General features: G+C 44.0%; 1 protein-coding gene across 1 annotated transcript in view; it reads right to left on the reverse strand.

Moving 5' to 3' along the window:
- The window catches only part of SEMA3A (semaphorin 3A), a 201,053-nt gene that overhangs the window by 65,349 nt on the left and 118,636 nt on the right, over window positions 1-17,068 (reverse strand). The window contains exons 5-6 of the mRNA XM_083503348.1: window positions 12,910-13,003; window positions 3,765-3,884 (exon numbers count right to left, since the gene is read on the reverse strand). Coding sequence (XP_083359474.1) covers window positions 3,765-3,884; window positions 12,910-13,003 — 214 coding nt within the window. The remainder of the gene's footprint in view (window positions 1-3,764; window positions 3,885-12,909; window positions 13,004-17,068) is intronic.

Here is a 17,068-nt window from a genome sequence, read left to right on the forward strand (position 1 = left end):
GCTATTGAAAATAAAAAGGCCTTTCCTCTCTGACAGCATGGTCCGGATCGGTGCAAGGAGGAGCAGGAGGAAGAGCAGGCACAGTTTGCACAGTGGGATGGAGCTGAAGGAACAGCCATGTAGGAAGGGGGGGCGGAGGGGGCGGGCTGCCCCAGGTGCCACTCTGGGAGGGGTGACAAGATGGCCCCTGCCTCCCCCAGCTGTAGAGCGACCGAGGGCGCCTGCAGTCCGTATGGGTGTTGCTCGTGTGGCGTCCGTACAGGCACCCGTACGGGCTGCCTCTTGCAAGGCGACCATAAGGCCATCGTGTGTGAGCGGCAGCCCGTATGGTCGCCACACGTGTACAGTCCATACAGAATAATAATAATAATAATAATAATAATAATAATAATAATAATAATAATTTTATTGTCATTGCCCCCTTCGGGGACAACGAAATTACTTGACTGCTCCATAAAAACACCACTTAAACAATACAGTATAATACAGCAAGGGAGATTAGATGACTTTCAAAGTTCGGGCTTCCCATTCAGGGCCGAGATCGCTCTGGAGAAGAAGCTGTTCTTAAGACGGCTCGTTCTTGTCTTCATCGTCCTGTATCTCCGTCCCGACGGCAAGAGCTCGAAGAGACAGTGACCAGGATGCGATGGATCTTTTACTATGTCCAGTGCCTTCCTATGGCACCTTGTGGCATAAATCTGCTCTAAGGTGGAGAGTGGGCAGCCAACAATGCTCTCTGCTGCCTTAACAACTCTGCACAACCCCAACCTGTCCCGGGTAGTACAGCTTCCGTACCACACACTCATGCAGCAGTCTATACAGTCGCCGTGCAAGCAGCAGCCCATATGGCCGTCCCGTGCGAGTGGCAGCCTGTATGGACTGCGCTTGTGCGGCATTCTATACAGAGTGCACATGCATGGGATGCCACACAAGCGCAGTCCATAAGGCTGCGCTGCCCCGGGTGCCAGAGAGGGTTCTTCCACCACTGAGCAAGGGCATCACTGTGGAAGGCAAGGGACAAGGCGGTGACAAAATCTGAACTTTGTGGGCTCCACTGGTGTGTCTGCACAGTCCCAATTCCACTGCTGCCTTTTGCCTCGTCACCTCCCCCTCCCAATAGTGATAAAGAGGCTCTTATGGCAGGTCTGCCCCAAGAGGTGAGCCACAGCCATGGAAGAGGCTCTCAAAGGCCAGGCATTCAAGGCCACACTAGAGTCACCAGGATACTGTAAGGCCACTGGAACATAGTGGTGGTGGATAATATCAGGCCAGCCCCCCCTCCCAAAAAATGCTGCCCTCCAGTCTCTATCTGGGACTCATCTAATACAACAGCCCTCTCTGGCTAGCTCTATGCCCCTCCCCAATTTATTCCATTAGGTTCAACTCATTGTCTGCTGCACTTGGCCCACCAGAGGAGGCTGCATTAGGCAGATCACATAACATACTTTTCCATCTGTAATAATAATAATAATAATAATAATAATAATAATAATTTATTATTTGTACCCCGCCCATCTGGCTGGGTTTCCCCAGCCACTCTGGGCAGCTTCCAACAAAGATGAAAAATACACTAAAATGTCACATATTAAAAACTTCCCTGAACAGGGCTGCCTTCAGATGTCTTCTGAATGTCAGGTAGTTGTTTATCGCTTTGACATCTGATGGGAGGGCGTTCCACAGGGCGGGCGCCACTACCGAGAAGGCCCTCTGCCTGGTTCCCTGTAACTTGGCCTCTCGCAGTGAGGGAACTGCCACAAGGCCCTCGGTGCTGGACCTCAGTGTCTGGGCAGAACGATGGGGGTGGAGACGCTCCTTCAGGTATACTGGACCGAGGCCGTTTAGGGCTTTAAAGGTCAGCACCAACACTTTGAATTGTGCTCGGAAACATACTGGGACGCCCAGTATACTATAAGACGCCCCCATGTATAAGATGCCCCCTATTTTGGGGGGCTCAAATTTAAAAAAAAATGGGGGGAGATGGCACAGAGTTGTTGAGCTTTTTTGGGGGAGAATTAACCAGAGTTGTTGAGGTTTTTCTTTGGGGGGGGTACCCACAGTTGTTGAGTGATTTTTTTGTGGGGGGATGCTGAACCGAATATCACTCACCCAACTGGCCAATGCTAACAATCGCAAGCGACGCGATCCAAATTGCCAGAACAACAGCCAATCCAAAGCAACCATATACACATCCACAAATGAACCCACCCAATTGGCCAAGCAGCGGCCAATCCAAAGCAGCCCTTGCAGCAGACACCATTCCCCCACCCAATTGCTAGATCCTGCTCACAGATGCAACCAATTGCCAGTCCCCCTCCCCCCTGCACTACCCATGTATAAGACAACTGAAATATACTCAGAGTCGCAAAGTGATTTCATGCTCTTTATTCAGCTCATAGTGGTGAGGAGGAATGAATGAAAGTCCCCTCAAAGTATCTGCTTTATATACATTATTTACACAATGGGCTGCACATGATTGGTTAATTCTGGAATTCTACTGTAAGCCAATCAGGTTGTGGATTCACTTATACTGGAGCATGATTGGGTGGTTCCTGCCAAACAATCATACTGCTGCATTGTTCTTGGACCAATCAGACTGCTGCATTCTGAATCCTATTGTTCTAGGACCAATCAGACTGCTGCAGTTTGGATCCTATTCAACTCAGTACATAACAACAACCCTCCCATTTTTTACTTTATTTTGGAGTAAAAAACCCTTGTCTAATACACGGAAAAGTACGGTAAGTTTCAACTACCATCTCAGCCGACGCTCAGCCTCAATCCACAGGTAACTGCACTGCTCTCAGCTAATCCTGCTAAATGAGCTATTCTAAGGCTGGAAACGGATGCATCCTTAAATGTTAGCAGATCCAATTGGACTGGCTCAGGAAAAAAAACGATCTACTTTTTTTCTGTTTGGTGTGTCTATGTAAACAATCAACATAATTTCTGAGATCATCCAAGGAGAGCTTTCGAGTTGAAACAGATTATACTGAAACAGGAAAGGTCTTTTCAAAATCAGAGAATGGGGACTTGATACCAACAGCTTGCTCAATAATGCAATTCTCACTGGCCGTCCTTTTCTGTGTCTGTGGTGAAACTTCCCCCTGGGAAATGTGTTTGTCTTGCAGAAGCAGAGCTGCCTAAGGCCTTCCAGCACGGTTTAAAGGCAGGATAGTTAACTGGTGGCCTGTGAACCAGAACTAACCCCTAAAAAGATTTTTATCTGATTCCTGGAGACTCAAAAATTTTAATCACAATATGATAAAAGAAAAGAAGTTACTCATGGCTTTGTTAATGAAGAACAGAAAAAAATGTCTCCCAGTTTTAAGCAGCAGAGACATTCTCCAAATGCATGTTTTATCTCTCATTTTGATATCTGTATGAAACATGTACATCTAAATATTGGCATGTGATCATATGCCTGAGCCCATGTGCTTCACAGCTGGGAAGACCTTAGTGCATGGGGATGTCGGGGCGGGGAATTGGTTTGCAGAAGAAAACATACTTTTGGCTCTCAGTTCACAGAATATAGCAGCTCTCAATAATACAGAAGCTGCCCATCTCCATATTAAGGCAAAATCCACTCTCTACAAATAACAATGGAATTAAAATCAAAGCACACATAAAATCAAGCCCAGTTAGTTTCATTCATTTGTGGCAATACCAATGTGGTGCTGAGCGACTGTGAATGAGTGTTGCACATTAAAGTTAATTAGCCATCGTTTAAAACTATGGAAAGTGGATAAACGATATTCCTGACTTACCATTAAGCCACCGGGAGTCGTGCTGCTCTGTCCTGATTGGGTGATGGTGCCCCAGCGTACGGAAAATGGCAAAATCTCTGCCCATGAAATCTGCCGCCGTTCCGGAATAAAGCTCACCATCTGTAACATTGCATGAAATTGCACGGAATATCAGCCACTCAGTGAACCTATCGGAATTTATTACAAAGGAGCAAACAGAATGCCAATGCACAACACGCATGATGGTTGAAAGCTATTTGCATGGGCAAAGGTCTGGCATATACATTTCAGGACCTTCCGTGTTTACCCCTTTCATTCCAGCTTTTTGCAGAAAAACTTGAGGAGGGAGTGTTGCCAATCATAGAATCCTAGAGTTGGAAGAGACCACAAGGGCCATCGAGTCCAACCCCCTGCCAAGCAGGAAACACCATCAGAGCACTCCTGACATATGGTTGTCAAGCCTCTGCTTAAAGACCTCCAAAGTAGGAGACTCCACCACACTCCTTGGCAGCAAATTCCACTGTCGAACAGCTCTTACTGTCAGGAAGTTCTTCCTAATGTTTAGGTGGAATCTTCTTTCTTGTAATTTGCATCCATTGCTCCGTGTCCGCTTCTCTGGAGCAGCAGAAAACAACCTTTCTCCCTCCTCTATGTGACATCCTTTGATATATTTGAACATGGCTATCATATCACCCCTTAACCTCCTCTTCTCCAGGCTAAACATGCCCAGCTCCCTTAGCCGTTCCTCATAAGGCATCATTTCCAGGCCTTTGACCATTTTGGTTGCCCTCCTCTGGACACGTTCCAGTTTGTCAGTGTCCTTCTTGAACTGTGGTGCCCAGAACTGGACACAGTACTCCAGGTGAGGTCTGACCAGAGCAGAATACAGTGGCACTATTACTTCCCTTGATCTAGATGCTATACTCCTATTGATGAGGCCCAGAATTGCATTGGCTTTTTTAGCTGCCGCGTCACACTGTTGGCTCATGTCAAGTTTGTGGTCAACCAAGACTCCTAGATCCTTTTCACATGTACTGCTCTCAAGCCAGGTGTCACCCATCTTGTATTTGTGCCTCTCATTTTTTTTGCCCAAGTGCAATACTTTACATTTCTCCCTGTTAAAATGTATGCCTTGCTTATGATACCTGGTTATTTAGAGGAGGAGACAAGCATCTAGGTGGGCAACGTTATTTTCTGGTGAATCTCAGAGGTGTCCAGGTGATAAGTGCTGCCTGCCTTGAAGCCCAGAGACAGGAAATTTGTCAGCCTCAACAGAAGACTTAGCTCCTCACTTCCTGTTGAGCCTCAGTCCATCTCCCATCTCAAATCAGAGCACACACTCCTTTGGACTTTCCTCTCCTCACTGAGAGTTTCTTTGTCCCCCTCCTAATCTGTGATTCCTGCATTGAGGGGTTGGATTAGATGACACTTTGCCTCCCCTCCCCCCAACTCTTCAGTTCTATGATTCTAGTTTGTTTCATTTCTTTTACAATCAAAAAAGCCCCTCCTTTTTACCACAGTTCCTTCCTTCCTTTATCCATCTTTTAGAACACGCCCGTATGTCACACTTTACAATTTGGAAAAAATTATCCATGTCGCAAAAAAGACACGCCAAGGACAGATGCTACTAAACATCAACCACTTTAGGATGTGTGGTTCAGAGATCCCAAGCGCACAATTTACGCTCCACTCACTGAAATGTCATGGGCAACTCTGTGCACAGACGGCATTGGCTTTGCGCCTGTGCCATCGCAGGATTAGGCTACTGTGATGATGGAAAATGTCTGTGGACTGTGACAGAAGCAGCTAGCTGTTGCAAATTCTGTTGAATAGGCCAAGGGGCCAAGGTCAATGGGTGGTCTACAAGAGAGGGAGTGGAAAGAAAGTCAACAAGGCAGGAGCCAAAGCAAGGCACCACATTGCTCTAGCAAAACACAGAAGGTCAGCCTGATACCTTCCCAGAACCAAGACTGAGGAACTGAAGCAGAGTGTTGGAATGTAGTTGCATACCACAGGTGCATACCTAGGCTCCCTTGCGCAAGGAGCTGTACTGGTCCACCGGTATAAAGTTCATGGCATGTAATGCCTTAAGAGAGAATATTATGAAAATGATTTACAGGTGGTACATGACCCCAGTCAAGCTAGCAAAAATTTATCATTTGCCCGATATCAAATGTTGGAAATGTAAAGAAATTGAAGGTACATTCTTTCACCTTTGGTGGACGTGCCCAAGGATTAAGGCCTTCTGGGAGATGATATATAATGAAATGAAAAAGGTACTTAAATGTACTTTCCCTAAGAAACCAGAGGCCTTTCTCCTGGGCATTGTCGGCCAATTGGTGCCAAAGAAAGACAGAACCTTTTTTATGTATGCGACAACAGCTGCAAGAATACTCATCGCAAAGTATTGGAAGACACAGGATCTACCCACCCTGGAAAAATGGCAGACGAAGGTGATAGACTATATGGGATTGGCAGAAATGACTGGCAGAATTCGGGACCAGGGGAAAGAGACAGTGGAAGAAGATTGGAGGAAATTTAAAATCTATCTTAAGAAATATTGAAAAATCAATGACTGCTGAAATGTTGTGGTTATAGAAAATAGGAGATTACAGAAGTAAAAGATTATGTAAAAGAAAAAAATAAGGAAAAAGTAGATAAAATTAAGGGGGAGGATTTGCTGAAACAATTTGAGAATTGGGATGCAGAAAGGAGAGGTATGGGGAAGTCGGTGAAGTAAGTTTTAAGAAAAAAAGGATTTGAAATTATGCATGTTTGTTTTTGTGTGTGTATGTTTGTATTGTGTATTTTGTGTGTTTTTTATAATTTGTGAAAATTCAATAAATATTTTTTAAAAAACAAAACAAAACAAGGAGCTGTACTGGTGCCACCCACCCACCCTGGCAATGAGATGTCTCCAAAGCCAGAAGAGACCATGAGCCAGGAACTCAAAAAGTTGGCTTTTTATCACCTCTCCCACTCAGCCAGTGACTTCCGTGGCCAATGGTGTTGGGTCTGTTCTGCTCTTCCTTTGTCAGTCTGCCTGCCCATCTGCCTGCCTCCCTGCCTCCTTCATTCCCTCCACTCGCTGCTTTTACTCCTAGCCACTCTGAGCCAGAGTGGAGATTTTGGGGGCCCCTGAGCCTGCTCCTTTGGGGGGGCCATTCTGGCCATCCCCTAGGTATGTCTCTGGTTGCCAGCAGTCACTTAGCTTGGGGGCTCAAGGGTTCTGGCTACAGATTTCTGCCCAGATTCTTTTGGGTGCCTGCAGACCCCTTCAGCTGCCGTGGAAGCACAGCAAGTGGGCCTTGGCAACTGGCCTGCCAGAGATTCAGGGCAGCCCTGTTGGCCCACAGCTGAACCTGTTTCTTTAGTCTACAGGGAACTGCAGTTGACACTGGAGTGACCGTGCTTGCTTTGATTCTGCTCACGGAGCGCTGAATAAGGATCTTTGCCTTTCAAAGCAAAAATCATGGAATGAATTGACCGGTTATTAAAGTTCGGGTATTCCATTTGTCACGGCCCCAGCAAATGCCCTCGACAGATTTTAATATGACTTTGTTGGAAACAAGCTTATTAGTTCCAAGGCATGCTCGTATTTTCCATGCCAATTTTAGAATACGTTTCCATGGCGGGGCAGCCATGTCTGATCATGCCTGCTGGGAAAGTTGAGCCGCTTTCCCTTGAAAGGCTGAAAGCAGGGCTGCGCATCATAAGAGTCGGAATGGGAGAAAACATGATAGGGGAAATAGGTGGAATGAGAAGAAGATTAAAAGCAACAAGGCCTCTTCTCCCCAGCAGGAGGTATAATCAAAATCGAGTGAAAGAGAACAGCACATTAATTACCTATTTATCATCTTTCTGTCTCATCTGCCACTTGCTATTTTTAAAAGGAGAGACAATCACTTAATTATAGCTCTTATTATGTACTGTGCTTGAGAAAATGCCTTTGATGCCTCTGTTAGCCTTTACTTAACTTTACCCCCATTTGCTTGTCAGCTCTCTCCAGAGACTTGGGAGGAATCAATATAAATCAAGGGAAAGACAAGGAGGCTGCTTTCATTTCATCGTTGTCAAAGAGGGGAAGAGGTCACCCAGAGCAAGAGATTTCAGAAGCCAAAGTATGTGTGTGTATATATATTCATTCATGTGCATTTGTATATGCATGTAGTACTTGTGTGTGTGTGCATTTAAAACCAGACGTCTGCAGTATTTTTTATACATTATGGGGCTTGTGTGTGAAAGGTTTGTGCTCTGTGCAAAGACAGACACTGAGGTCCCCATCCTTCCCACAGGATTTAGTGGAGGGGGCACACTGCAGCCCCCTCCACAATATCCCAATGCTTCATTTCCCCCATAGCAACAATTCATTTCTATGGGAGATAATCCAATGGTGCACTCTGGGATACTGGTCCAATTTTCATGGATCTTGGATTTTGTTTCTTGGCCATGTTAGAGAGCGACAGAAAGCTGGAGGATGCACAATATGAGTGGTAAGGGAGAGAGAGAGATACCGTATTTTTCGCTCTATAACACGCACCCGGCCATAAAACGCATGTAGTTTTTAGAGGAGGAAAATCCATAGGCATGCCACCCGTAGGCATTCCCTCCATAACACGCATAGACATTTCCCCTTACTTTTTAGGAGGAAAAAAGTGAGTGTTATGGTGCAAAAAATACAGTAGTTCCTTCAAGCACCTTTCCTGAACACCTGCTGGGATTCAGGTCTCTCCTGGCTGAAAGGTCATGTAATGTTCTTCTTGTCTCACTCTACATATATCATGGGTATTGATTAGGAGCCAAAAACTTTTTTTTTATTTACTTGCCCTAATAATTTGCATAGATATGTATGGTCCTTGTCAGAAAAGAACTTATTAAAGGTATCCATACATTCAGGGAAGACATCCTAGAAGAAGCCAATGTGTTGCCCAGTCTGAATGCCATGGGTGCAAAGCTTAATCCTTTCAAGGTGCCAACTGAAAAACATTGAACTTAATGCATTAGAGGGCTTGCATGGGAATATCCCAAGTTTGGTTGCTCTGTGTCCTCAGCTTGATTAAAAAATTGAATTGACCATTGTGAGCAATATTAGAGAATATTAGAAGCAAAGATTGGGTTTTCCCTAGAGTTTGGGACTAACACGTAATGTTGGCTGCCCTTATGCTGGTTTATAAACTTACCATCGTTTGACAGTCCCTTCCATTTTGTTTAAGTTATGGACACCATCACGGCTCAGAGGCAGCTAAGCAAAACACCCCAAGTGGTAACTGAAGGGAACAGAAGGAACTGGAACCTTAGCAGAAAGGGAGTCACACAGTCTCTGTGTCTCATTAACCAAGCACAGAGAGCTTTGTCCATATCAAAGTAACTACAGCTGATGCAAGCTCTCTTATGTGTTCTGTTTTTTCAAGGCTGTTTTCTTTGTTCTCACTAACTTATGGTGTGACCAAAGGCGTCAAGTGTTTTTATATTCTGGTTGATGCTAATCTAACTCACTGAAGTTAATAATCGTAACTAGCTTAGGTTTATTAATTTAAAGGAGTCTGATCTGAGTAGGCAGGAGCAGGGACCGAGCAATGGGAGCTCACCCTGTCTGCCAATCTAGCAGTTCGAAAGCACGTCAAAGTGCAAGTAGATAAATAGGTACCACTCTGGCGGGAAGGTAAACGCCGTTTCCGTGCACTGCTCTGGTTTGCCAGAGGCGGCTTAGTCATGCTGGCCACATGACCTGGAAGCTCCCTCGGCCAATAAAGCAAGATGAGCGCCGCAACCCCAGAGTTGGCCACGACTAAACCTAATGGTCAGGGGTCTCTTTACCTTTTTAATCTGAGTAGGACTTAGTGGAATACAATCTGAACATTTCTATATACATCTAACGGTAGGAGATTCAAATCTGAATGGACACAGTCCACAGGAAAGTTATTCTGCGCATCCATCATTGGGACGAATGGGCATTGAACAAGAGATTCAGAGCTCCTGCTCCACAATTCAGTGGAGCTTGCTAAAGTGAAGCCTAGGTTGTGTCCTTAAAGAAGAACAGATTGTGTAACCTTAGCTTTGTTCATTAATTAATAACTCCATTACAAAAGTACCATAGAAAAATATGCAATTCCCTCCTCCCTTACTCTTGTTTTGTCTTTAAAATGTTCTCATATTCTTCCTGGACGAGGCAAATTTGATGTGGAGACCTCCTCATGGACATGCACAGGGAAGATGCGCTTGGAGCAGCCTATTAATAATGAATTGCAGCTAAAAGATGCCTGAGAGCTGTGTACATCTCTGCCACAGCTGGCATTTTGCTCAACACACCAGAGTAACGGTTATCATAAATGAACAGCTCTTAAAAGTAATGAAAACCATTTGGAAGGAGTTTGAGCAAGAAACATTTAGGGAAGGGAATTAATAGCTATGAAACATTTTGAAATATTATTGAATTAGGAGCGATTAAAAAAACAGCAGTGTGCCCATTTGTGTATTTTAAAAATGTTTTGAGCTTACAAAATTCAATTCCTGGCTTGACGTGGCTTGGGGGTGGGGGGAGTTCCTGTTCAGCTGAGATTCCACTTCACATATTTGTACCTGGCATTGAGTATGCAGGACAGATTAGGGATTCTACTGTTCAATAGTTTTCCTACCTGAGCTGATAAGATACCACTGTTTAAAACAACTTCACATGGATTGGAGTCTTTAAGCTGTTCTAAATTTGCGGTGGCGACTGATGGCCATTGAGACTGGTGGGGTGGGAATCAGGGAGCAAAAACAGAAGATGGAGCCAGAATCATAACAGGTTCAGCTGAATGATTCTAGTTTTGTCCCCATCCTCCTCATTCCTGCAAGTATAAGACTGACAGTCATAATGACCCCCTGGATAGATTTGATGTTAGAAGGTAAGCAAGTGAGGGTTGGCTGATGACAGAGAGATCTTGGTGGTGCACAAATGGACCATTCATCTCTAGCCAAGGTGCACACTGCGCTGCTGTGAATATCTATGGACACGGGTGGTACTGTGGTCTAAACCACTAAGCCTGTTGGGCTTTCTGATTGAAAGGTTGGCAGTTTGAATCTGCACAATGGGGTGAGCTCCCGTTGTTCTTTTCTAGCTCCTGCCAACCTAGCAGTTTGAAAGCACACCCATGCAAGTAGATAAATAGGTACCACTGTGGCGGGAAGGTAAATGGCATTTCCGTGCACTCTGGTTTACATCACGGCGTTCCATTGCACCAGAAACAGTTTAGTCCTGCTGGCCACATGACCTGAAAAGCTGTCTGTGGACAAACGCCAGCTCCCTCGGCCTGAAAGTGAGATGAGCGCTGCTGTACCTTGTAGTCACCTTTGACTAGACTTAACCATCCAGCGGTCCTTTATCTTTACCTTTTCCCATGGGTGAAAGAGCTGTCACTGTGCTCTAAAGCAGTAATGTGGATGCCCTCGCAGGTAGAATAGACAACATGAAGCTCGATGGGTGAATAGTCTGACCTAGTATATGGCAGCTTTCTGTCCTCCTGAATACATTAAAAGCCATCAGCTCTGCTCCTCATATTGATCTCTCTCTTCCTTAGCACCTTGCCCCCAATTCCATATGCCTTCCACACAAGAAGAAAGGATTTGTGAAAAAAGAAAAAAGAGAATATGAGGAAAACCCAAACACCCCAAAATCATTGTATTAGTGTAAGTCCACATGAAAAAGCAATGTGTGAAGACAGAACTCCATTGACTTCATTTGGCTACATGCCATGAGGTTTGCGTAAGACGCCCTTGTCATCGTATTCTTTCTTGACTGAATATTAATGCAAATAGGGAAGTCAGCCTCTCTGGAGAGGCAGCACCAAAAATTAAAGTTGCCCCAGGCACTAATTTATATACCTGTCTTTTCAGACGTACTTTCTCTCCCTTCTGTTTTGAGTAAATACAGGGTGCAAGTTGCAGCAAGGCAGTGACCTCAGGGGAGTAATCACCTGAACTTTCAGATGCAGGAAAAAGCATCAAGGGTTGGTTAAAAGTCAGAATTACTCTTCTTAAGTGCAGAAGAAGAGAAAATCATATTGAAATGCTTTCCATCCCCTGAAGAACATCTAGAAAATAGGGAGCAATGTTCTTTCTTTAAAATGCATATCTTTGTTGCTCAAATAACATCAAGCCACTAATCGCTTTTTGAATTTCCTGTGCCTTCATGATAATGAAATACCAATTGCCGCCACACATGTTCAAATTCTAATTTTGTTGCATGTCCACAATTTTCTAGCAAGGGCAAGACCCTGTGAGGTTTTTGAACAGGAACCTTCTACAACTTATTCAGGCACCATGCCTCCCAGAATTATTCCTGGGTAAGGGGGTAGAGTGGGACACGGGTGGTGCTGTGGTCTAAACCACTGAGCTTAGGGCTTGCCATCAGAAGGTCGGCAGTTTGAATCCTCGCGACAGGGTGAGCTCCTGTTGCTCAGTCCCAGCTCCTGCCCACCTAGCAGTTCGAAACCATGTTGAAGTGCAAGTAGATAAACAGGTACCGCTCCAGCGGGAAGTTAAACAGCGTTTCCATGCGCTGCTCTGGTTTCGCCAGAAGCGGCTTAGTCATGCTGGCCACATGACGTGGAAAAACTGTCTGCGGACAAACGCTGGCTCCCTCAGCAAGTAAAGCGAGATGAGCGCCGCAACCCCAGAGTCGTTCACGACTGGACTTAACTGTCAGGGGTCCTTTACCTTTACCTTTAAGGGGGGTAGAGAATAGCACAGCCACTTTGCTCCCCCTCTCATGTCCCTTCTTGCAGCTGCTTATGCACGGGGAGAAGCACACAACGAAGAAAATCTGAAGGAGAGAGTCTGCCCTAAACACAAAGACCATGTGAATGATTTAAGAACCAGAATTTTGCATCGTTGCCATTGTCCATAAGTTCACATTCATAGTGTAATGATTGCAATATTGTAAAGATTGGAATTTCCCAAGTGGCATGTCTATCATCAGAAATTATGGGTTGCTATTGTTGTGTAGGATTAAGCGTGTCTTCACTTGTGGTGCAGCCAAACAAAACCACATTCCATTTCTCCCTGGGAAGATGTTGAAATAAGGAAGCAGAGCCTCTGATAACCATCAGGAACAGGAAGAAGCAGGTACCTATAGATAAAGCCTATTTTATGAAAACAAACAAACAAATAAATAAATAAATCCTACCTATTAAAAGAGAAGCTGTCAGCAGTTTGGGGTCATAGGGGCTTTTTCCTCTTCCGTTTTCAAAATGTGAATCTTCCAGCTTAAAAATATTGTCCTGCAGAGGAAGAAGGAAGAAATAATTAATCTAAGCAAGCATGGAGACGACTGGGTATGAATTATTAGTCCATCAGTTCAGCACACAAACTAAATTTTGTTTGTTACCATGGTATGCATTTTTGTGTTTTTGTATTGTATTATATTGCCCTGTGATTCCCGTATGAAGTGTGGTTCAGAAATTTAATCAATAATAATAAAAGACTAAATCCCAAGTTTTATGTTACTTCATCTACACTTCATTTGAGTTGGCTTGTTTTTCTACTTCTGCATGCAGAACTTTTGAGAACAAGACTGGAAAGCCAGAGAATCTTATTTTCCTCCCAGTACCCTTAGCAGAAGTTGGCCCCTTACTTGTTAGTGCAGAATTACCCTTTTCTAAAGAGGTTATTCCACATTCATGACCTCATATGCATAGCCGCACTAATCCATCCCCATGAATTATGGGATGGAAAGTGCGGAGATAACGGAAGTGAAACAGTTGAGGGAAATGTAGGGCAATTGCCACAAAAGAGCAGTTGTCTCAAGTGTGTGGCTGTGGGAAAACACACCAAAACATAAGGTTAATTTGCACATTCTGTGGGTGATTTGGGATTGTTTAGGTTGATGTTTAAATGCCAAGGATTCATGTTTTTATTTAATTCAGTTTACCCATGTCATTAGTAGAACAGTAGGACTCACTTATTCAGACACCCCAGAAGGGCAAGCTGAGGTTTTTGTTGGGGGGGGGGCGGCGGGGAGACTCATAAAAGGGAAGGGTGTCTGGATCAAAGAATGAACTCAACAAATTTTATTAATGAAAGCGCTAATGAGAAACAGCCATTAAAAGGAGGGAAATTTGGACAAGAGAAGCATTTCTGATGTTTGACTCAGTCTATTGCAATATGTTTCATTTTTGTTCTGGTAGTTAAAAAAAAAAATACAATATGTACTATTTTCCAAACTGGCTTAAATGGCTGAAGGCTGATTTATATATTTAGTATAATCATATGGTACAGCCTTCTGGGGCTATTATTCTCCAGACTGTAGGTAATAGATTGCATTTTTAAATACTTCTTGGCATAAAAAAACAGGGAGAGGACTAAGTGAAAACTTTTTTGCTCTATGCTAGTTTCCGTGTGTGTGTGTGTGTGTGTGTAGATGGATGGATGGATAGATAGATAGATAGATAGATAGATAGATAGATAGATGATAGATAGATAGATGGTCAATGTGGTCCCTTCTCATATAGTATGTGTAGATGGATGGATGGATGGATGGATGGATAGATGGATGGATGGATAGATGATAGATAGATAGATAGATAGATAGATAGATAGAGAGAGAGAGAGAGATAGATAGATAGATAGATAGATAGGTAGATAGATAGATAGATGGTCAATGTGGTCCCTTCTCATATAGTGTGTGTAGATGGATGGATGGATGGATGGATAGATAGATAGATAGATAGATAGATAGATAGATAGATAGATAGATGGATGGATAGATGATAGATAGATAGATAGATAGATAGATAGATAGATAGATAGATATAGATAGATGGTCAATGTGGTCCCTTCTCATATAGTGTGTGTAGATGGATGGATGGATGGATGGATGGATGGATAGATAGATAGGTGGTCAATGTGGTCCCTTCTCATATACTGAATGTATAGTTAGTTCTGACTTCTCAGAAAAGGTTCAGCTGAGTCTTTGGCATCTAGGCCATACATATCTATATGAATGGTAGTAAAACACTAAAGAGGAAGTCCTGCCTCCTCTTGGCTCTGATTTGCAATAGCTCCTCCAATGGTTAAGCAAGAATCTTTCCCATCCAGATTTCCTTTTCATAACCATGGACTGCAGCTGGGAACCTTCCACATCCAAAGCATGTGATGTCTTAACCTATGGCCCAAGAGATCTCCTTTCTGCTTTGGCAAATAAATTAATAGTTGCACCGCACACAAAACACACACTCCGTGTTGTAAATAAACTGCAGAATCTCACTTCCATTTTTTTTCACCCTTAGATTGATCTTACTCATTTTCAGTCGGTTTCCCCTTTATGAATCTAATCCCAAACTGTTTCCCACCCCGTGAATTTAGGAGCTGGTGGTGGGGTTGAAAAGGAGAGAACAAAGGAAGTTAAACTGCCTTCCCTCATCTGCATTTTTGGGTGGTGATGGCAAAAGTTGTGGTTGGGACAGTAGTCACCAGTAGCACTCCTCCTGTCTGCATTTGGACGGCTGCTGCCATTTTGTTTTGACTAGAATGCCCTTAGAACGGAGTTACACAACACAATTCTGGACACAATAAAATGCATTCGGGAGGATAGCTATTGACACCCTGTTCACAAAATTCACTCCATCTCCTGAAATAACTGAAATTCTCTCTCTCTCTCTCTCTCTCTCTCTCTCTCTCTCACACACACACACACACACACACAGAGAGAGAGAGAGAGAGACAGACAGACAGACAGACAGACAGACAGACAGACAGACAGACTTTTGTGGCCTCTGAATGGGGCTATGAAATTGGGTGGGAGGAAAACATTTCCCTGCAATAGCTTTTGCTATCCTGAGACTATTATTATCTTTATTTTCAAACTCTAGGAAGTGACTGGGGATTTCAAGGGTATGTTTTCTAATCTCTAAGCCTTTCAAAGTAAATTAATATAACAACATTTTATGTCAATGCCTCATGACAGTAATGGGGAATGGCACAAGTCCTGCAAGCTACTGTTAAACTCAACACCAATATTCTTTAAGATCTTTTGCATCACCAAGGCAAGTTATTACTTGACCTCGGTTGGAATGAACTCTGAAGAGGGTGACTAAAACAGAGTGTTCCTAAAATAATGTAGTGTATAATGAAAGGATGAATAAGCCAATCTAAAACAACAATAACAGTGTGATACAGGAAGCAACAACAAACAACAGCCATGTGATAAAGGAACCTGGTCCTTCTTGATGTTATGTTGGTTTGATGGGGTGGAAGAACAGCTCAGCTAAGGACCATGGTGAAAACGTTACTTTCAGTATTTCCATGGGTTTAGGAATCCCTTATGGATGTTTTGTGTGTGTGCATAATTAGTTTCGGGTGTGGCTTGCCATTTGGCATGATAGGAGGGAGTGAGCTTGAGAAGGCCCCTTTCTGGCCTTCAGTTTGCAGAAGGGGCCCCTTGTCTCCCCTGTTGTGTGATCAGTCATGGTCCTTCATGGCCCTGAGATGCTATGGTGGCTGCTGGGCCAGTCAGGAAGGGGTTGGCAGCTCCCTAAAGGGTTGGCCCCCAGCCATCCTCTCCAGCATTAGGCATGCCCACCACCCCATCTGTCCCTTCACATTTTTGGGGTATGATATCAGTCGCCATTTGGGACTCAGTAGAATTTTCCCTCAACTTTCTAAAGTCCTTTCCAGCACCCACTGACTCTGCCCTGTTTTTTATTGTTTTTAATTCTGAATTTTAACGCAACATGTGAAAGGCAAGTCATCTAGTCCAACCCCCTGCAAAGCAGGAATCTCAGAGAGGCATCCAACCTCCAAGGAAGGAGAGTCCACCACCTCTGGAGGAAGTTCATTCCACAGTCAAACAGCTCTTACTGTCAAGAACGTTCTTCATGATTTTGAGCTGGAATCTCCTTCCTTGTAACTTGAATCCATTGGTATGGATCCTACCCTCCGGAACAGGAGAAGGAATGTGGGGAATGAGGGGTTGACTCCCAGCTCAGACTATCCACCTGGGTTGGTGGAGGGAGCCCAGAGGTGCATCCTCAGTTTAGCTTTCAAGGCAAGCAGGCAAATATCATCATTTCATTATTATTATTATTATTATTATTCATCTGAACATCACAGGGCAGTTTACAACATAAAAACACAAAATGTATAACAAAAACACCAAAGTAAACCAATAACCCCCCCTCCCACAAACGTGTTTAAAAAGCCATAGATTGTTTGACCAGTCAAAGGCCTGCTTGTAGAGAAACATGTTTGCCTGGCACACGTTGGTTCCAAACGACACCAACGTGATGTCACACTTCTGAAGGAAATTGTGTCCTCCAAATCATGGAGAGCCATGTGTTGCGGTGAGA

Source organism: Podarcis liolepis, assembly GCF_965112155.1.
Source record: "Podarcis liolepis genome assembly, chromosome: 5".
NCBI classification, from domain to species: Eukaryota; Metazoa; Chordata; class Lepidosauria; order Squamata; family Lacertidae; genus Podarcis; species Podarcis liolepis.